At 43.9% G+C, this 23,308-nt stretch overlaps 1 protein-coding gene across 1 annotated transcript in view; it reads right to left on the bottom strand.

The window, feature by feature from the left end:
• FREM1 (FRAS1 related extracellular matrix 1) overlaps positions 1-23,308 on the bottom strand; it is a 1,195,879-nt gene that overhangs the window by 940,426 nt on the left and 232,145 nt on the right. The window contains exons 6-7 of the mRNA XM_069626057.1: positions 18,062-18,385; positions 17,843-17,951 (exon numbers count right to left, since the gene is read on the bottom strand). Of these exons, the coding sequence (XP_069482158.1) occupies positions 17,843-17,951; positions 18,062-18,385 (433 nt within the window). The remainder of the gene's footprint in view (positions 1-17,842; positions 17,952-18,061; positions 18,386-23,308) is intronic.

The raw sequence follows: 23,308 nt of genomic DNA, 5'->3' as shown, positions 1-23,308 counted from the left end.
TGCCGCCCATTCAGGAGAAGGCACTGGGTGAATTGACCCAACGTTTGGAGCGGGGTGGCGGCACCCCACTGGAAAATTCTGGAGCGAGACGGACTGAGCTGTGGCGGGCATGGTATCCTGACGTAGTCTTGTTCGCCCATGATGTTCACTGTGGCCCCAGAGTCAATCATAAACTGAAATTGGCAGTTCGCCATCTTGAGCGGGATCTGCGGGGCCTCCCTGGCCTCTTTGTTGTCGAGGATAAGGTTTACGAACTCATCCTGGTCGTAGTGGTCCTGCGGCGCATAGTAGGCCGCCGCCTGGTCGTCATGGCAGAGGGTTTCCGGCCTGTATTCTGCAGGCGGGTTGTCGTATTCATCCGTGAAATGTCTGGGCTGTTCGGCCTGGTCATACGGAGGGGCATATCCTGCCGCTAGGTATTCGTCCATCGCACGAACGTAACGCCTCTGGCCGAGGCCCTGTTGATATGGTCTCGGCTGGCTGTATTGCAGGGGTTGCGGGCGGAACGGCATTCTGGGGGCCGCCTGGGGCCGCATCGGTGGAAATGGGACGCCCTCCCTGCAGACGGAGTGAAAGTGTCCTTCTCTTCCGCAGTTGGTACATCGCTGGGACAGGGCTGGACAGGACCCTGAGTGGGGGAAAGACATCCCGCAGCGGTAGCACTGTCTTTGCAGCCGCGGGGTTGACATCGGCGGGGCAGTGGATGGTCCATACGGCTGGGGGCCTTGACGGGGGGGCAGTATGGCGGCCACAAATTCCCCTGAGCCCACCTTCGCGTTGTTGGAGTGACCCATGGCCGAGGCCTGCGCATCCACCCTCTCGTGGATGCGGGCGAGTTCACTGACCTCGGGCATGGTGAGCGGTTTCTTGAGGAGCTGTTTCTTGAGTGCAGGGGAGAGGCACCCTTCGATCACCCTCAGCCGGATAGCTTCTTCTAACGAGAACGCATCAAATTGGCAGTTCGCCCCTTTCACCCGTAGACGTGTGATGAATTCGTCGACGGTCTCTTGCGGGAGTTGGGTGCATTGATTGAACAAGTATCTTTCATAGTCCCGATTGACTTCGATAATAAGCAGTTTGTCCAGCGCGCCGATCAGCTTGGGAAAAGTGTCCTGGTCTGCGGGTGGAATGGCCTTAACGACCGTTTTTATTTCTCCCCCTACCAGGTTAAGGAAAATGTCCCTCATATTGGGGGAGTCCCCGTCGCCGGATCCTCTCACAAAGTGTCGAAAATCGTCCATCCAGTCGGTCCATCTGGGGCCTTTGGTGGCCTGCGGAGTCATAGTGAACGGCGGGGGCAGTCGTAGTTGAATCGACTTCGCCGCCCGCGGCAGTTGAGGCGAGCCTTGGCTGGACCCCGGGTTGGAGGTGCTCATGGCCCCTGGGAGAGAAGGCCCGTCCTTGCGCGGGCGGGGTCGCCGTCGCGGAGGTCCGACGGAGGAGGTCCGACAAGGCGGATTCGGCGGAGTGCCGTGCTGCGCGGAGGTGGAGCAGGAGGAGGAGGCTCGCTGGATCGGCCACCACAGGCGGACTGCCGTCGGAGGAGGACTCCGGTGCGCGGGAGAGATCCTCGTCGCCAAATGTTGCCTAGGGATCTAGGCCCAAATGAAGGACGCACACACGGAGAGATAGGAGGAACTTCTTTATTCTTTCACAACTAAAAGGAAGTGGCATTCGCAGCGCACGTAACCCATAACCCCCTTGCACAGTCAGACTCCGCCTTTCCAACGGAGGGGGCTCCCGAGCGTTAACCCCTTGAGTCCCGGGTAACACTACACTTGCCTGTGTTTGGAAAATTCGAGTCACTCACTTGCGCGCTTCAGCAGAGGGTAAGCGCGCTGCGCTGCAGCGCTTGCTTATTAGATGCCTTCCAAGACAGAATATTAGTAAAGCAATTACCTGCTCATATTTGTGTGATCCATGGCCCTGGAACTTAGACCAATTTTTTTATCGTATTTTTCTGAGTGAAATGCATATTATGGGCCCGATTCGTGGAATTTTGTGCACGGTTCAAAGTGACTTTGCACTGCTGAAAAGTGACTTTGCACTGCCGACACAAACCCTGATGCATGGAACTGTGCAAAGTGTATTTTTGCGGCGCAAGCAGAGGCGTTGCTGGGGTGTGGGGGGACGAGGGGGATATAGCCCTGGTCTTTTGGTTGTAGCCCTGGATAAAAGTTCAGGGACTACAACCCGAAAGGGTAGCTCACCCCGAGTCCCGACATTAGCTTAGCCCCAGATCTTTTCCAGACTTAGCAACACCCCTGGCGCAAAAGTCAGTGCATAGTAATTTTTGCAGAACAAAATTACTTTGTACTGGCTTTGCACTGCAAAAGTATGCTTTGCACACTACCACGAAGCAGGGTTTGTGTCAGCAGTGCAAAGTCACTTTTCAGCAGTGCAAAGTCACTTTTTGTTTGTTTGTTTGTTTGTTTATTTTATTTATATAGCGCTCCAGACCCGGGAGGAAAAGGGCACTTAAGGTTACAAGACACAGTAAATAAAAATTGCAATGATAGATTTGTAAAGTATGTATAGTATATACAGTCAGAAGGTAATTAGGCATACAGTTGCAGCATTTATGCATGTACAATATATACAATTTGTAATGGGCTGAATCAAGCTAAGGTTGGCTTTTATTTAGCAACCATCCAATAACAAGTTTCCTAAATAGTTGGAAGGATTTGATCAGTTTGGTGTTCAGAGGCAGGGTGTTCCAAAGTTGGGAGGCGAGGACCGTGAAACTCGAGCCGCCGGCTCTAATGGAGGTGAATCTGGGCACTGTGAGGCATAGAGTATTGGAGGATCTGGTAATTCTAGTGGCTGGCTTCATGATGAATTTGCTCGTTCGTGAGGTAGGGAGGGGCTAGGTGGTTTAAGGCTTTGTAGGTAAGGCACATGGTTTTTAGGTCAATTTTTTGTTGAATGGAGAGCCATTTGCATGAGATTCTAGTGGCAGAGATGTGTTCACGCCTAGAGATGTTTAGTGCTGCTCGTAGCGCATTATTTTGGAGAACCTGTATTTTATTGATGATAGATTGGTTGGCACCTAGGTAAAGGTTGTTGCAATAGTCTAACTTGGATTGTATGAGAGCCCTAGCCAGCGTGAAGCAGCTACTGGTGGATAAGAAAGGTCTACAGGCTCTGATTAGTTTCCCGGTGTAGGCGGTGACTGAAGCGGTCAAGTTTACTTGTTTAGTGAGGTTAATATTGGCGTTGAGATAAAAGCCAAGGGTTTTCACATTTTTAGCTATGGGGATAGTGTTGCCATCGAAAATGATGTTATTGTAGTCCGGGCTAAGTTTCTGTAAGTTATTAGGTGAACCGACAAGGAGAAGTTCAGTCTTCTCATCATTCAAGCAGCGGCCATGTGTGGCCATCCATGCCTGAATGATGAAGAAGATTTAGTTGATCCTAATGACGTCAACACTGTAGTTGCCAGAGATGGTGAAGTGTATCTGGGTGTCATCCACGTAATTGGTGTAGGTGACACCCAGATGGTCCAGTTTGTCAAAAAGAGGCTTTGTAAAGATGTTGTAGAGGGTGGGGCAAACACAGGATCCTTGTGGGACACCGCAGGTGATTGGGATGGGATCTGCTGCTGCTGCAGATGAAAAAACCCTCATGGTTCTGTTGGCCAAGAAGGACTGTATCCACATGACAGCAGAGGGGGAGAAGTGGGCAGCGGAGGAGAGGTGGTTGCAGAATATTTTGTGGTCAACCAAGTCGAAGGCTGCTGAGAGTTCTAGTCGGAGTAGGATGGCAGCCTTGCCTTTGTCTTTAATGTCATCAATCTGACTTTTGAGGTCAACAAGGGCAGTTTCTGTTCCATGTTGAGGTCGAAAGCCAGATTGACGCAAACCTACAGTTGGTTGGTCTCTAAGTAATCCTGAATTTGCAGGTAGGCAACTCTATCAAGGATTTTTAGCAAGAATGGAACCGTAGTGAGGGGTCTGTAATTAGTGAGAATTGCTGGATCTAGAGATTGTTTATTTAGAAGAGGGAGAACCCATGATCGTTTCAGGTTATTGGGTACTGAGTTGGTGGAGAAGGATAGATTGATTAGTTTGGAAATGAAGGGGGATAGGTCTCTTGCTGCATCTTTGATGATCTGGGCGGGGCAGCTGTCTCCTTTGCAATTTGACGGTTTGAGGGATGTTATGATTTTTTGGACTTCTGGTATGGTTACCTTTTTGAAGGTGAAACCAGTTGTGGTGTAGGTATGCTCGGGGTGGAGGGGTTACTGTTGGAGACGCTTGGCCTCAATTTTCGTTTGGAGGCTGGTAATTTTATTAGCAAGGGATTTTGGATACTTTGAACCGTGCAAAAAATTCCATGAATCGGACCCAATGTCTTAACATAAATTTCCATCTGAAAACACAACAGATAAGTAATTCGGTCTAAATTGATGTAGATTAGATCAGATTATTGTATTTGTAAAGGGCAAAACACCAGAGGTGTCCCAAGCAGGAACATCCTGCATCCAGGTGCAGCTTAAAAATAAGGGAGCAAAAGCTGGACAAAAGAAAAGACAAAAAAAGGATCATGCAAACAGAAAAGTGTTTAATTTTTTCCGGAATGCTTACAAATTGGTGAAGGCATGAACTTGAACTGGTAAATTAACAGCCACAGAAAAGCATTGATACTCTCGAGTAATGCACCGGGATGAGGGAACAGCTAAGATCTGAAGCTGAGCAGACCGAAGAGAGCGTGAAGGTAGATAAGGGGTGATTTTTTTGTGCGACATATTGTGATGCTAACCCGTCAATGCATTTGTGTACAAGGCAAAGGCCTTTAAAGTAATGCACTGATTGACAGGCAGCGAGTGAAGGGAACGCCTGGGGCCGGAAATAGAGGAGTGTCTTGGAAGATTAGACGAATGGCTGCATTTTGTACCATTTGAAAATGGTGGCCAAGAAGGTCTGGCAACCGTATGCATAAAGCGTTTGCATAGTCCAACAGGAAATTAATAAGAGCACCAACCACAGTAGCATGATCGGATTTGGTGAGCAAGGGAAGGGTACGGCGTAAAACACAAAGGCAAAAAAAAGATGATTTTACCAGCAAACATATTTGTTTGATAAGTGTGAGTTTAGGATCACAGGTGGTCCAAAGATTTTGTATCTGCATTGAAAAAGTTGTAGGAAGATGGAATCGTAGGGGGAAGGAGGAAGACGAAAAGGGTCATTCAGCAGATGTTTAGGACCCAAGAGCATGATTTCAGTATTTGCTGGATTGAGCTGAAGTTTATTATTGGACAGCCAAGACTTAATGTCCTCAAGGCAAAGCTGGAGCTGGTCAAATGTGCTAGATAGGCCGGATACCTTAACAAATAGATGGATTTTGTCAGCATATGAGTGATGGGAGAAGCCACATTTCTGGATGCGAGACAGCCGATGTAAGATGTAAATGTTAAAGGATAAGGGGGAGAGACCTGATCCCTGTAGCACTCCACATGGGACAGGAGAGGGGGTAGAGGTGAAAAATCCTAATTTCACATTGTGAGTTCTGTCTGACAGAAAACTGGAACCAGTCTAGGGCAGGGCCAGTGACTCCTTCAAGTTCTGAGATCCACCTTAGTGTAATTACATGGTACACTGTATCAAATGCAGCGGATATGTCCAACATGATCAGAAGGGATAAATGGCTGTGGTCAGAATGAACTGAGCAAATCATCCAAGACTGAGACCAATGCGGTCTCAGTCACATGTCTGGGTCAAAAACCGGATTGAAGTATATTCAGAATGTGTTGCTTACACCAAACAAAATCCATCAGTTGGGAAAGAACAACTTTTTCAAGAATATTGGCCGGCCACAGTAAACCAGAGATGGGTCCATAGTGCGCCATTAGTGTTGGGTCGAGGGAAGGGTTCTTAAGGAGCGGTGTAAAAATAGCGGTTTTAAAAATAGGGGGAATGGTTCCTTCAGTTAGAGATAGATTGACAAAGTGTGCAACGTGCTTTGCCAAAGTCTCGCCATGAGCTTGAGCCACAAGAGCTAGGAGAGCATCCACTGCAGAACAGGTGGGTTTAAGTTTACTCGTAAGAGAACAAACAGCCCCTTGTGACACATGTTTAAGAGAAAAGGGAGCATTACGTTAAACTGAGAATAAATGACTGCCAAAGGGAAGATATAGTTGTGGGAGTGAGATGTATGTAAATATTGTGAATCTTTTCCTGAAAAAAAGTATTAAAATCATTGACAAGTGACACTAAAGGTGACAGTGGTTGGGGAGAGCAGGAAGGATTGAGAAATGTGCTCACTACTGAACAAAGCTGTGCGGGTTCATTAATAGCCGAAATGACCTTATGGTGAAGATAAGCAGTTTTGGATGAAATAATGGCTCTTTTTAAGCCACAAGTGCAGTGCGTACATCACTTAGATGAGATGCGAGTCTGCTTCTTTCTTACGAAAGAATTGTCTCAAGGACACCAAAGAGGAACAGTACCAAGGATTAGTAGCCTTTTCCTTTCAGGAAATGGAGAGGGGAGCAAAGATGTCAACTATCTCTTGGTATTTCGATGGCCATTGATTAAAAAGAGTATTGTAGTAAGATTTCCAGAACATTGACGCAAGTTGGAGATTAAAACATCACTGCTAATAGAGGACCTAAAAGAATGTTAATTAATTATAGGAAAGAAAATATGAATTTAAAAATGTCTCGCAAAAGGATCACTCCAGGACCGAGGGACTGAGGCAGAGAGAAATAAATTGAGATTACTTGAAAAGATATCTAAGCAGTGACCGCCCATATTGGAGCTAATAGGTACCATTGAATGACAGGTCAAGAAATCAAGACGTTTGGTGGATTCATTGCAGTCCAGACAATCCAACCAAACATTAAGATCACCCAGAAGTAAAAGCTTCCCATTCTGACATGATAATGAGAATAATAATTCCTTAATTTGGGACAGAACGTTGCTTGCTGAGCCTGGTGGTGGCTGATAGATTAGTATGGTTTGAAACGCCTCTTAAAGGGGAGGCTTTAAAAATGAAAGATCATATTTGGGATGAATCATCCATTATTTCTGCTTTAAATTCGGTAATATAAAAAAGGGAGTCTTAAAAATAATGGCAACAGGTGGACAATATTTTGACAGTCCACAGCGAACCAGGTTTGAGTAATAAATACAATATCTAATTTGAATTGGACAATAAAGTCTGCAATAGCCGCAGCATTGCTGAGTGCAGAGCAGGCGTTAATCAGAACACAAGATAATAGGAGATGAGGCGCATGAGTAGAGGGTTTGAGCAGGCAGGAATGGGGAACAGGCAACATTGAAGGAGATCTGCATTGAACTCAATAGTATCATCCCTGAGTTTGTTAGGTGTTCTGAGCCTGGTCCGTCCATTTTCATTATTGAGATTGAGTAACAGGTCCCTGCTAAAGGACCATCATTTAGAGTCCATTTGGGTGAGGGGTTAACAGACAGACGCATGTTTAAACAGACGAGGCAATAAATGATGAGGCAATAAACAGACGAGGTAATAAATGAGGCAATTATTGAGCACATTAATAAGGTTAGCGTGAAAATAATACCTTTAAAAGCAGTGCGATCAAGAAACCAGCAGCATTATGATTCCATCCCTAAACAGGCTTTGCATCAGTGCGACACTTATCAATTGTGAGGCACAGGGAGATGACATGCGCGCAAGCGCCGTTATGTGTCACACGGGGCTTGCAGTTACCCTGACGTATGTACAAAGCGTTGTTGGACTCTGTTTTGTTTACAGTAAAGAATCAGGATGTCTTTCAAATGTTGCAGAATCATGAGAGTGCTAAATATACCACCAACAGCAAACATAATATGTATTTCTCTTCCTTTACTATGGATGTTATGTTACACTTCCTATCAACCTCTCACTGCCAAGTTGTGTTGTCAAATGTAGCATAGTTATTTGCTCATGTATGGGTCCCCAGCACCATGCTTCTTTGCTGCTCGTTTCCAAACTTTCACTGGCATTATCACAAGAATTCTAGGCCTGCACACATCGGATTGTGCTGTCATTAGCACACTGTGGTCATTACGTCTCCGCTTGACTGAGTACCTTCAGAACTGAGTTGTGTGCACAGTCCCCAAATTAAGCAGCAGTGAAGTAATCCTCGATAAGAGGGACAGTTAGAGTCACAGAGCAGGTAAGGGAAAGGGAAAGAGGGCTATGATTCAAAGTTATTTTTCCTGTTCCCTACTTTTGGCAAACCTCTTCATCTCTGTCTTTTCTCCTGTCTTTCTGGAGTTGATTTATTTGTGTGGGGTGACTTTGTTTGATTAAATACACTAACATTTAAATCTTCTTCCTTCCATACGCTTCTAATCCACTCTGCATCTCATGCAGTCCTTCTTTCATTTCTCCCATGCCTTCTGCTTCAAACCTAAGGTTCCTTTTTCAGTCTTCAGCGTCTTCTTCTTAAGACAGCTTTTTGTTTACTTGTGCACACGTATTCAAGGAACTGTACTTTAGAAATATTTATGAATTTGATCTCTTTCCACTTAGAAAGAGATCCTAAACATTCTTACTGATTGACATTTGTATTAATGTTCATGATGGGCCTCATTACGAGTACGGCGGTTGGTGGTTAACGGCACCGGTAAGGTCATTAGCTCCTTCCCCTATGGGGGCTCGAATGGGAATGAGGAATGGTTTTCAGAATGGGGATTTACCGGGTCCTCCAAGGTTGGAATGACCCGGTAAGTCCCCATTCCGACTACCCGGACACAGGTTTGGAGGCAGCCATGGTGCTAATAGCACCATGGCTGCCTCCAAACTCGTAATGACCCTTGATGCGTTGATGACCTTCCCTTTGCCCTTTCTCCCTTTCTTTGGTTTCAATTTCAACTTGAGCTCAGTAAAGCCCCCAAAATAGGCATTTTCTGGACAGTCTATGGTGCTTAAGGGAAAAACATCCTGATCAGATGTTTCTCCTGTAAGATTACACCGCCCCCCCATCACTTCACCCTAACACCATACTCTCAAGTGGCCTAATGGCCCCATGTGTGTGCTACAAAGCCTGTAACAAAATAATACTCAAATAAGCTCATGTCTTGTTCTTAAATGTGTTCCTTCTTTAGCACCTCATCCTCTGTCTCAACTATTCTCTTATAAAATTGCCAAGAATATTCATTCATCCTGATTGTGCAGAGCCTTTGTGTGCCCTCAGATTTCTTTCACATTTCCGTTTAATGCTTTAAAATAATAGAAACATTATTGGTTTCTGACTGCATGTGGCAGTGCCTCGTATTGCCTGCTGCACCACACCTCCTCTGCAAAAGACTCTCTCTTGCTAAAAATAGTACAGCAGAAAGTTGAAATATTTGAAGAACGGTGCTATTGATGATAGAAGCATGAAACTTGGGGCACATATACTACATATGGAAAGGTTTTATTTTGAATATAAGGCCATCCCAGATTTTCCCCTTGACAGTAATGGCAGATATTCAAAATGCAGCCTCCGAAAATTGTTAATCTGCTCTTTCGTATGTTATTTGAATCTGTTACTTCCATATTAAATGTGATTTTCTGTGAATTTCTTATGAGTAAGTGTGAAAAACATCCAATAGTTCATAAAAATGCATACACAAAACAAGGGTGCGAATAAAGGGTAGTGTAATATTATTATTGTTTTTTGTTCACAGATGAAGGAGTTTGTATGCCAATTTAAGAAGAAGATAAAAATATGGAGAAAGCACATACGCTGAAAAATCCTTTCAAGCCTGATACTTCTAGACAAATCACAGAGACCGAGTAGAACCAGTGTTTGCTCTGCCAAGAAGACAATTCAGAGGTTCTTTGCTGTCCAGCAGAGACTAAATGCAATACAAAGGGAGCTGGTTATAAGACAATATCCGATCTGCTTCAAGGGTTTAATAGTGTTTGGAGTTTACCAAGGACAATGAATCTGTCGTGTCTGGATGAGGTGGAGCTATGGAGGCAACATTGGTATGACGTAAAGCTTGGTTTCACAAATCATGTAGATTGCAGTTTAGTCAAATAAAACTGCAAATAGCAGAGAAAAGGAAGATGTCGCCAGCGGATTATGCTGATAGTTCCACAAAATCCACCGTCAGAGTGCTCAAGAAAAAGGTTCAGTGAATACAAAACCAATATGCTTTTGTTGTGACATGCCTGCCCCAGTTGGAAGATCATTGTGTACAGCATCTACATTCGGCCTTGATACTCACTTTATCATTGTGCCCTTAAACTAGAAGACAAACCCTTACTTGCTAATCTTCCTGTGTGCTACACCGGTGTTGCCCATGTTCCTCCCATGACAAGTGATTGTCCTCTGCCAACAGTAGAAGAGAACGTAGTGAAAGAATACACCTGGCTGAAGCATGCAACCCAGGTTCTGGCCAGCGACAAACTACAATGGGATGTCATAATCACCTGGGCAGCATACCCTGCAAGTCAACAAGAAGAAACTCCCAAAGATTGTGAATTAACACTTTCATACCTGCTTCCTCTATTTCCAGATCATGCTATGTCAGCGGCCATGATTCACTATTCAATGGATATGGCGATGACAGCAGTACAAGGCCTTAATCGTTGGCAGATTACAATCATTATGTTTCACCAGCCAATCTGCGCATTGGTAAAACAAATCCAGTGGAACTGGCCAGCAACTCATGTCGAAGATCAATTAATTGTAATATTTGGTGGGCTGCATATTGAGATGGCAGTTCTCAAAGTTCTTGGAAATATCTTGGATGAAAGTCAGTGGACTGGAGCACTTGTTCGGGCTGATATTACCAAAGCTGGAAAAGCGAATTCATTTATAAAAGGTTCCCTTGTGACTTGTACCCATAGGGCTCATCATATTACAGCCAGTAGTCTACTTCTGCAGCAGGCATACAATGACTGCAGCCACGACATAGAGGATAGCAGTCAAGTTAAGTCACTTGAAGACTGGTGTAAAAGAGGAAGTGATGTATGTACCAAATTAAGATTCCGGTACATCATTCTAAAACTAGAACTTCTTTTGATGACTTTTGCAAGAGTGATACGAGAAGGAGATTTCCAGCTTGATATAGAGGTGCTAGCCAAGATTGTTCCCTGGTTCTTTTCCTTGGACCATACGCACTACGCACTATGGATTCCTGTCCGCTTATGTGATATTGTTTCACTTAAGCGTTGCAGAGATGGGGAAAAAGATGAGCATCACCACACGGCCAACAAGCATTCGCAAGTGGCTTTTGCAATAGAGATCAAGTGTCTTACTCATGCAATACAAGATATGGGGAACCCATTTAGTGAAACCTGCTGTGATCTAATAGTACTGACAGCAGAAATATAGTACATCCAGCAGTTGCAGACACTAAATACTGAAAACAGCGAAGTTGATCAGTATGAGTTTTATGTCAACGACAGGCTTATTAATCAAACTAAACGTTTCACAGATACAATTAAGCGGAATAACCTCCACTACTTCAGCCGTCTTCCAGTTTGTGGAAAGGCAACTAAGAAGTCACAACTGACATTGCAGAGGAATGACCGCTCACTATTTTCTAGACTCAGTCACAGACACATAATAGAGATCTGGAGGATTTCTTCAGATACGAAAACCAAGCCTATGCTCCAGCACTGTCGAAGTTAGGGAGTCTAAGAAATGGAAAAAAGTCTGATGTATTAATTGGCCCGCAAGAACTCACACCCGGAAAATAAGGGGGGGGTTGTTACCAATAATCTGTTTGAGGAATAGTATCAATATTCATTCAATAATGAACAATGACATAAACATCAGTAACATAAAACACTGTGTTTTCATTTCATAGACATCAATCAATATTTATTAATGCTTTTGTTTTTCTTCCCTCCACTAAATCAATGAATGTATATATTCTGCTATGCATTATGAAAGGAAAAAACATTATTATTTACTATTAGGCTTCATTTATAGCTCTAATGTATACAATAGCCATTGCATGAGCACAAGAAAATGATTGAACAATGAATTAAGATACAATTGAAGATACTAAATGATAACAAGTCACCATTCTTTAAAAGGGGCTGCCAACTTTGTTACAGAAAAATCTGAGATGGCCTCATAAGCAAAAATGTATTAGGGTGGGTTCTAAATGTTTGCCAAAATTCATGCTTCGATCATTAAAGGCACAATTGTTTCACCTATCAGCAATGCTAAAAGACTTCTACTTGAATGTGTATGCAGGTTTTCTGTACTGCTCATTGTCCATGAAGAAGCAGTTGAGGGGTTTCGTGCTCCCCACCTTACCCCTAACCTGTGCATTATCTGCTAGTGAATGTGAGAGCATCCTGTAAGGAAATGCTGAAGAACCTCTACTGCTGTAGCTCTCTCCTCTTTTTGAGATACACGCTACTGTGCCGTAAGGGCTGCATGCGGTTGACTCTCTCTCTCCCCCCATCTCTCTCTCTCTCTCTCTCCATCCCTCTCTTTCTCTCTCACTCTCACTCTCCATCTCTCTCTCTCTCCTCCGCTTCCTTTGAGCCAAGCCAAGCCTCTGAGCACATGCCTCCATTTAGGCCTTTTATAATAAGTTAAGTTGCATTTCCTTAAGACTAAGCGTTTCTTTCTTTATACTCAAAAGACTTTCTGTCTCAGAAATGTAGTCGTAGAACCAGCAGATGAGGGAGTAGACACTGTAGAGGGACTTAAAGTTGCATCCCCACCGCCACCAACTAACGGAAGTAGAAGGAGCTTTTTGGGAGTTAAGTATAAGAGAGTTAAGTATACATTGAATTAATTCTGCTTTAGTGTCTCGCAGCACCTAAATTCCTAGATGTCTTGCAATGTATCGTCCTGAAACTTGCTTAAAGCTTCTGTTGTGTACGTTTCTATGTCTAAATGTTGCTTACCCTGCAGGAAACTTCACGTAATGCATTATTTATGAGTTCTATTGGTTGGCAAAACTGTGATGGCTCACAGTGTTTACATCTGTATCCCACCAATTGCCATCAATTTCTTAGGATGTTTTTCAGACCTACAGTTGTACGCTTCTGGGAAGCAGACCACAATGGGACTGCAAAGGTTCAGCACAAAAGTTTAACCAAACCATCACTTGGTAATGAGGCTGAGCACCAAGGCTTCAGCTACGGACATGAGTTTGTTGGTAAGTACAATTAGCTAAACAACGCAGATGTAGTAAGATAGAATACTACAAGAAAGTAGAAACATGAGTATTTAATATAGGAAAATAATGGTCACCCTTTAGTTATTAAGAAAACAATACAAAAGGCTTTTTTGGCGTTCTCCTAACAATTTATCCAGAGAGATAAAGGTCATTCCATTGATTACCCATAGCATGGAGGGATTTGCACTAAGCAAGAAACAACTATGATAGAACAAATCACAGATATTCCTTTATTTTGGTTTGGTGTAAACCCATCCAGTAGTTTTTAAACATTCAACAGAGAAGGGGGTGCCTCCTAGGTCCCAAAAATGTTGCCATATTGTCCATATTGCATTACAGCACTGAGGCTTTTCACCTTAGGGTAGATGTGCAGTGTGTGAAAGAGGACCAAATGGGTCATTGGAGATTTTAGGGAGGGATGAAGAGTCAGTTTTAGGGCATATCATTTTCATCTTACTGAAGAAATTCCTGTTGGATAACCCACTGGAATGCCGCAAGATACACTTGGCCGAAAAATTGCATTGTGAGAACCGGTGGATGAAAGGGATAATAGGGAAGGTGAAGGACGATTTACTGAGTGGGGTAGAGATAGTGGGGTGAAAAAGGAAGGACGACGAAAGCACATGGAGAGTCAATGTAGATGGCGAAAATGTTTAGATTTTCAAGTGATTTGTCATTACTGCAATACTTGGCAAATGCTGTATTACCATGGAAATGATTACCGCGCTAATACCAGGTGAAATGAAGGTGACCACAGTTTGTTCCCATGGGAAATCTTTGGGGTGGGGTGACTACTGTGGACATTCTCTTGGAAGAGAGCAGTAGATCAACAAGGTCCAGCGGTCTTGGCGAGGGTGACTTGAGGGTTTCACAGCACAAGGCTGTGGTAGATCAGAGCGACAGGGGAAGTGCCCTCTTGAGATGGTGGATTTCAGCCACAGGCCACAACTCTTCAGTGCTCCAGGGGGGCAACCATGGCAAGACTGGACTCAGAAATGGTTAGGCCCACTAGACCAAGTGATGGAATTATGATGGAATGTCTCTCCTGTCGTTGAGATACACCTTGTGCTAGATGGCTTTGGGAATGGTTAATCTAGCAGCAGTTTTCCATCCCCCCACTGTAGCCAGTTGAGAATCATATTCTTGACTCCAGTGGCCAACTTAAGGTATGGCTTCAGTTCCTCTTCTGATTTGCAAGATCCTGCACACCCATCAGGGGTCCTGCTAGATTTAAACTGTGGAGGGGCTACTCAATCAAGGACAAGTGAATCAGATACAGTCATAGCTTCACACAGATTTGGAATGCATGTGGGGCCGTGTGCAACCCCTTACTCTAAACCAAACCAGTTAGACACACATACACAAAGGCTTCTTCCCAGCTCTGATCAGAGTCTGCAAAAAGAATGACCACATATGGTCATGTCCTATCCGGGAGGAGGATAGTCAAATGAGCAGTGAAACACAAAGGCAAGGGTTAAACAGCATGGCCGGCCATTTTGAGCTTCATAGTGTGCAAATGGGATGTCAATGCCGTGCACATGAGTGCCCCTAAAAAGTGTAAAATAGAAGTACCACTGCCATCAACTTGTCTGGGCTTTACTAAAAATGGGAAAATCGCCAAACAAGAATGGGGAAACTTGCTGGATATGGGCGTAAATAGTTCTATGCCGGTGACTTCAATGGGAGACAGGGTTCCCCGTCACTGGTAACCATAAGGACCCATCAGTGCCGCAGAATGAAATTCATTTAAGCAAGGGAGAGATGTTACAAAGATCAGGTCAGTGTCATACAACAGTAAACAGATATGTTGGGGTACCATTGTAGTACATGAGAATTCTAAAGCAAAATCTTTCCCAACATTCCTGTTTACACAAATTTGGGGCATACAGTATTTCTGTAATGGTAGACATTTTCTGGTCAAGACCTGTTCAAATTGACAATCTGCAGGATAATTTTCGTTGTATCAGAAAATCTACCTGTTTTCTTCTAAGTGAATGCTGCAGAACTTTAGCTGCTTTTTCCAGAATATTGATTATAGTTTTATGATTGGCCGTTTGAAGCACTTACATGCATACCTTAAAGACTAAACATATATAAAGTTTGAAAGGCCTCACAGACAGGCAGGCTTATTATGAGTGATTACATTTATTGATCTATTTATTGCGTTGCATCTAGACAGAATTGTAGATGTTAGCATGTGCCACACTTAGTTGGATTTCTCAACCTAGCCTGCGTCGCATCTAGACAGATTTGTAAATATAAGCATGTGCACACATAGAGGGAATTCTTAAACCTAGCAGGAATCTAGATGGAATTGTACATATTAGCATATGCAGCACTTAGATGGAATCCTCAACCTAGCCTGCGTCGCATTAGATAGAAAAGTAATTCAATGATCGATATACGACTCTCCTGCCAAGCCTGGACCAAGCGTGCAAGCATGAATCAATAACCAACCCACTAACAACTTCACTCCTCTGCATACACCCCTCAAACTCGAACCAAACACAACCACAGGCCTTAACGCAGTAAACCGCACAGACTTCACTACATTGCAACAATAAAACGTACCACACATAGACTTGCACAACAGCACACGATGACTAGTAACCGAAAAATACCCCAAGCCCAGCCAACGGACCCACCGGGCTGAGGCTGCCAACAGCACATCACTGCTCTCTTGCACTCTTCCAGCTTATTCCCACTAACTCACACCTCCTCTCCCTTTTTCAGAGCCGCCAAAGCGCCAGGGGACCACTCCGGTGGTGATAGTGCGCGGTACAAATATCCTTTAACATTAACATTATTAATTTGGTCTTTCCATATCGTTTATATATGGTTGATTGACTGGAAGAAAACATTTAAAATTGTGCCATTGAAATTGTAGTTGAGGCCAGACCTACAGCAGAATTAAATGGCGATCCTGATGTAAAAATGGGTGACACAGAGAGTGCACCACAATTTGTATATTTGTGTACCTACATTTTTAGGACATTTTCACAAATTGGAAAGAAAAGTGATCTAACATTGCTACTGACTTGTAATTGCAGTCACATTATCAGGTGATATTGACCTACCGTGTCCCATGAATCGAGATCATCTGTCTGAACTACATAAAAGGGTCATTAAAGAATAAGGATGTTACATTGCTAAAAGAGGAAGAAATGTCGATGGAAAGGAAAGCAAAAGTGGAAGGGGTACCAAACGGTGCATTCTCATTAAACCAACAATTTCAGAAGTCAAGTTACGTAGTGTCGGCTCCTCACACCTGTTCCTGGAAATGTAGCCAGTAGATGATCTGCAGTCGGTGTACAGTATGTAGGACAAAGCTCCGCCCATTCAAAATTTACATTTAATTTGGATTTAGACATTTCACTGTTCTCGCCAATCCCTTTCAAGACACCTATTTCCTCTCTAGCTAGGTGATTCACTGTGTTGCATGGTACAGGCAAAGTATGCGCCATAAATCTTCAACTTTTTTATCACCCATACCACATTTAAAGTCCTGGAACACAGCACAGGTGCACACATGGGGCATATTACATTTACTATCATAACACACCATTTCGTTTTTCAGTTGTAAACTGCATGGTCTCAAAGTGATGTACATTCATTGGCCCTGACCACTGAAGCAGCATATATAAAAAATTGCACAGTATTATTGCTATTAGTTTTACAGATTTTTGATGCAACGATTTATTATAGATGTGTGATTGTTATAACGTAGTCTGTCCTTCATGTTTATGAAACTCGGACTAGAATATACTTGGACTACAAATATGGCACTGTGAGGATGTCATCAAGGTACACCTAGGTAACAACCAGCGCAACCTAGAAACAACATTTTACAAACCTTGATATGATATGATATGGCATTTATAACGCGCCTATACACAAGTATTTCAAAGTGTGACGAGGCAAGGGAGGGGGAACAGAGGGAAGACAAAGACAACGATCTTACTAGGCCAGGTGACATTGAGATCACGCAAGTGCAGGGGAGGGGGGAAAGGGATAGTGTGCCAGGGAAGGGGCAGTGCAATACATAGGATCAACAGTAATAAATAAATAAATACAAAATAAATAAAAACAATAGGTTAAAAGTGCAGCCAGCTTGTGGCATGTGCAGGGGTAAGTGCAGACATCAAGTGTCAAGAGCTAGTGGGGACTGTAGGGATACAGAAACAGCCCCCAAGTGCAGCGGTTGCCTGGGAGGCAGTGCAGGTGTGCGGCTGGCGGGGGAGAGGTCCTTCACCGCACCAATGAATATGGTCCCTCCCAGACAGTAAAAACAAAACCATTGCCAGCTTGATCGGAAAACTTTGCCTTCCCTTTTACAAAATAATTGAATTTATAATGTAAAACAACTCTTAAGACTGTGTTGTGCACTTCACGTCTTTAATAAACGATGCGCTATGGTTGAAAAACATCTTTGTGCTGTGGAGGTCTTTCCAGTCCAAAGATGGAACATGCTTAGAAGATTTACACAGGTCGTGGAAGCAAAGCACATACACACCTCTAAACTAACCCTCCTAAACACACATATTTCCATTTGTTTGTATGTTTGCATCGCTGAGTGAGGGCTGGTGACCTGAGTGCAGGCAGGATCACCTGACTGAAGGCAGGATAGGACGCCATTGCTGCATTGACTTTGTCAGTCAAATAAAAGGAACACCAGCATTCTTGGACAGGCGGCAAACAATCTCTTTGAGAACATGCCTCAACAAATAGGCTCTCACCCATGTTCCACGAGACTCGAGGGGCGTTCGTGTCCGCTGTTCTGATGGAGATGTGGATGGTAATCGGGGAACTTCTTTCAAAGAAATAATCATGCACTTCAAACTCTGCCTGTCAAGAGAAAAGACACCTGTTGCAATGACATCGACATGGAAATACCATATAATGAACTTACAGTCTAATTTACGAAAACATTATAGAAGGGTATCGACTCTGCGTACCTCGTAGTTTCGCCTCTCCGCGTGACTGCAGTTTGGCGGCTGGTAGGCGATGAGCATCTCGTGCAAGTCCTTCCAGGTGAAGGAGGTGACCGCTTTGGTTTGGTCGGACAGATGAGTGATGTAGCCCTGGAGTGGTGGCTCTGTGATGTTGAAAACAAGCAGCGGCTTTGGTGTTTCTCCATCCTCCGCATCCAACGCCGCTGTAGTCATGGGCGTCAGAATGAACTGATCGACCTCCAAGATGAAGGAGGACATGAAAGCCGCCCGGGGGATCTGATTGGGAATGGCCCCTTTGATATGGACAGGGATCCAGGCGTGCTCTGACTGAAAAACACAAGAGGAAATGACATGCCTGAATTGAAAAAAAAAGTTCCACCCATAAATTCATATACATGTGTATAGCATAAAAATACATGATTGAAGGACAAGGTGTTGTGCCTTAGAACAGACATATTACAATTGTGCCTTCTGATTGGCTGATGATTCTGACAAGGGTTTTTCAAAGTCACTACCTGAGGTAGGACTTCGAAAAGCCAACCTCAGTTTAGCATGCTTATTCACAACTTCAGTTGAGCAAAGTCACTCTCTTCGGTAGCACTGACCAAGCAGCAAGGCTGAACTAAGGAGGAAGAGAACTGATCAGGAAAATACCCACAAAGGTAACTCATAAAAATAACATTTATACTATTACACTAAGGCACACTTTAAATATTTCAAGAAGTAAAACTGCTTTAGTACATATAAACAACTAACAGTTTGGTAACCCTATATGGGTAACACACTACTTTAGATGCACAATCAGTGATTTAAACAGTAATCCACTCAACAATGTAGGCACAACAGATGTCAAGCACATATCAATAAATAGGCCTTATAATGATAAGGCACCCAGCCCCATACACCACAGTTTCAGAAGTCGAACCCTAGTCTGTACCAGGTTTTTGGTGGTCTTTTAGGTGTCCCAAAAGGTCCCGGTGGGGAGAGGTGGGTAGTGCAGGAGGGCCCAGTCAGGTAGTGCAGATATAGTTCTGAATTTAGTTTGTGCAGGGCAAATGCAACATGTGAAATAGGGATGTAAGGGTCTTAAGTCGACTTTCAATGAAAGGAGAAGCAGCTACCACCACTGGTGTTCACATAGGGGGCCCGCAGAAGTACTGACACCAATGTCCTGGACTTTGCGCCCAATGCAAACCCAATGGGGAGGGGGGGGCGGTTCAAAATATATAAGTGATCTCAGGCCTGTGAGCCCCTTGTAAATTAAGAACAGTCCTGACAAAAGTAAATTGCTAGGGAAGACGTCCCTCACCATTTTTAATCACTGTGCAGGGCTGCTGGGTCACAGGCTCTGGGGCGATTACTGACGGTCTTCTCTAGGTTACTCCGGATACATGAGACTGTACGGGGAGAACACGCAGATTCAGTTCCACAATGAAGGAGTGACCCTCACAGAGAGAGATTTTCACAGGATCATGTCTTCTCTTGAATTCACTCAGGACAGAGTTAGGAGGCACTTGACAATTCGATGGTAGAAGTTAAGTCTTCCAATAGGCGTGTTTCCTGGTGGAGGGCAGTACCGCATATTTCCAATGTTTGAGCAGAGGCTTGAGGATGCATTATAAGAGTTCCAGCCAGTTGGCCAGCTGGAAGTCCTTGCGACGATAAACAGCTGGATATGGGCTTTGCAGAGGAAATGCAAAGATGAACTCTCCGATAACCGATACAGGTGACATACCTCAATCAAGCCAGATGACTGGTTGGTCCCACCAAGATTAGGGACGAAGGCATTCTCACCAATGTCTTGCCTGATGATTAGAAGGTCGAGGCGGGTGAAGCGGTGCTATTGGCTGAGCTATTGCTGGTTTCTGCAGCTGTCCTCTGGCATCCCTCAGTCGTCTTCATCTTCAGATCTCTTCATCGCCAGTGTTTGACTTAGTTCCTAAGTCCAGTCATCGCCTATATATATCCAGATTCCGGGTTGGAGGCAACATCAGCCCTCCTATAAGGGCACTTGCAACATTCAAACTTGGCTTGGAGATGGCTGGCAAAAAGGGGATAGACAGCCTCCCAGAACGTGGCCAGCAACATCCAAGCCTCGGGAAGAATGTGGATTGGGGGCAGACAGCCCTCCTGCCCATTTCCTGAAAGCACACACACAAATGAGAGCCTTGTGGGCTCCTTGGAAGAAACCTGCCAAGGTGCATGAAGAGAAGGGGCCCTCCCCCACCTGGAAAGATAGAAGGATGGCCAACAAAGGGAAGGTCAGCTTGATAAGGACTTACAACACGAGGAGAGGCTATTTTGAGTACAAAGTCCTCTGAAGTGCTTTATTGTGGCTAAAAAGGTTATCAAGGATAATGCAGCCAGACAAATGGCAAAATGTAGCGACTCCCATTAGAGGATGCCTGGAAAGTAGCAAAATTGTGACTTAGAACAAAGAGAAGGGGACACAATGTGTCCCCACAGCACTCCATGTAAAATGGATTGTGCTGCAAAAGGTAAAACATGTCATAAAAGCGAGATGACCACTCCTGTACTGGTAGCTCCAAGGACTAACCAGTGAACCCAAAACAACATGGCACATCACATAAGGCAGGGTGTGCTGCCATAGAAAGTCATGGTGGCAAAAACAAAGAGGAGAGCTCTCCCCACACTGGAACTTTGGAAAAAGGATCCAGTGCCCCCAGAAAAAAAGTAAATCCAGGAGGTGAGTGAGATAAAAAAAGTCTCACTCATCTTCAAAGTCAGTGAAGAAACAACAACGTGAGTCCAGCAGTAGTGAGGAGAGGCTCAGGACAGAAAGGGTGAGCTTGTCAAAAAGAGAATCTCTCAATCATGCTTTGTTTGTGACTTTTCTTATAATGAGGATATTTCATCTTGGTTTCATCACAAACCGCAAGGACAATGGTATTGGTACCAAGATCATATATACAAGTAACACTACGTAGAAGTTATGCAACACATTAGCATTGTCACAAAGCCAATAAGGGTCAACGGAAGAGTGAGACAGAAGCTTGGGACAGAAATATCTTGCTCTTTGAGGGATCTTAACACAAGTGGGACCAGATGTGAGCAGTGGAATGTTCTTCTCCTTGGGAGTCTCGAAAAGTCGATGGGAATCAGATGCACTTTCGAGGGGTCCTTTCCCCGGCAAATTTTCTTACGGTTTAGTCACTCACATTGTTTAAGGTTTTTGTGTGCCACACTACTCTCTTGGATCTTCTGCCTTTTGTTGCAGGTACTCAGCTGCTCGCCCACGACTTCTGGAAGACCATTCCCCCAGGTTTATGGGCCCTACGTGTGCCTGTATGCAAGGCCAGGGTAATGTCAGGAGTTCGGGATGGATTGCAACAGGCTGAACCCCAAAACCTCCATCATGTTACTGGCCAGCTATATTTCTCAGCAGATGTTAAGGTGGTTTTTGCACCGCCCTGTTATGAGGGCTGTACAACCAACAACATTAATGGGGGTCTGAACGCCCAGCCCAAAAGGAAACCGAAACCTCTCTTAAAATGGGTAGCGAAGCAGAATAGTCAGGCTTAACTCTAAGAAGGGAAAGTAGGCTAACACAAAGAAACAATTTGTCTACACACTTATCCCTAGAAAATCCACCACACTAATATATTGAAACATATGCACATTTATTAAATTACAAATAGAGCCCTCTTTTAGGAAAATAAGAACTTCAATACACTCAACGCAGAGTAAAACTACCTAGCGTATTATAAAAACAGCACATTTTCATAAAAGACACAACACATACTACTATATGGGAGGTCCACTACCCACTGATAGGCACATTGCATCTAGAGATATGGGGTCGGAGGAGAAGGGATCCAGACATTAAAACACAGAGTTAAAATAGTCATTACAGGATCCCAATGGCCAAACTCACCAGTTTGCAGTAGCTCTAGACCTCCCTCTGGGACATAGGTTTAGAAAAATACAAGGGTACATTTTATCTAAGAACACCAAGTAATTACACTTCAGGGATAAATAGTAACACTGTCACCAGAAATGGTTATTGTGTTACTAAGAATTCACATTTACATAAGTGGAAAACATGACTTTAATTATTTGTTTTTAAAATAACAGTTGAGAGCTAAAATTCTAGTATTTGGTCTAAAACTCCCAAGACAGAAACTAGATGCAGAAAAAAATGTCCAGGGGCAGGTAGGTACCCCCAAATCACTTTGCAGAGTTTCAGGTGAGTAACATTTTACACATAGAAATCAATGGGACAAAGTCAATAGGCAATCCGAGTGATTGGAGAAAAGACAGGTACCTCCCAATACTAGTTAGAGTGGGTTTGAGGCTCTAGGATTTGAACCTGCCTGTGCTGAGCTCCATTTATATTGCGATGATGAGTTCTAGCGAGATCACAGGAGTGGTTTTGGGGTTTAGCCTAAGCCCCAGTTTGGTAGTTTAGAAAAAAAGTCTTTTTACTCCCGGGTATCTCGGTTGGTTTATCAAAATAATTGTTTCTAACACTGCGGTTAGTATGAAAAAGATTTGTTTATTTGTTGTTTCCTTGTGTGGTTTATTCATAAGAAAAGTTTGTGTTTTGTATAACACTTGTTACAGACTTGTTATGCAAGTTTGGTCAGCCGACACGTGTTTCGACCCATAGGGTCTTTCTCAAGGCTGAGCAATGTTCAAGAGTGCCAAGTGTTATGTGGTTAGTGACAATTAGGTGACAAGTAGTAGTACATTCATTGTGGTGTTCAAGTGATGTGAAATATTAGTGACACGTTAAGTACATAGCATCAAACCACATTGTTGTGTCAAAATTAAGTGTTGGTTTTCAGGGTTGAATGATAAGCAGGGAGAGAGAAGAGAGAAAAGGTTAGCAGGCTGTTGGGTTGAGATATTTAGTAATAAGGATGAGGTGGAGTGCCTCTTACCATGTACCGAATGCTGTGTGCCCTCAGTGGGGTTCTGTATATGCGGACTGTCCTTATGGCAGTCCTGGCTCCTGTTGGGCTCTGGGGGGGGAAAAAAATGTGAAATTGGACTAATGATTGGTTGGATTAATTCATTCAGGGCTGATTTGGGCACTGATTCAGAGTGCCCTGTTCGCTTGTTCATGCGTAATTGTAGCATGTCTATAGGGTACCCTGGGTGGATGTTGCTGGCTGGGGCCAAGTCCCATTGGCGGTGTGGAAAAGACATCAAGAACTTTTCTTGAAGAGTTCTTGTGTGTTTCCAACCGTTAAAGTGTAACTTATTGATACACGGCATTGAAATCCC

This window comes from Ambystoma mexicanum, chromosome 6p (assembly GCF_040938575.1).
Source record: "Ambystoma mexicanum isolate Mex_15411 chromosome 6p, UKY_AmexF1_1, whole genome shotgun sequence".
Taxonomy (NCBI): Eukaryota; Metazoa; Chordata; class Amphibia; order Caudata; family Ambystomatidae; genus Ambystoma; species Ambystoma mexicanum.
Note: the sequence above shows the minus strand (reverse complement) of the source record. Positions and strands in the feature narration are given on the sequence as shown.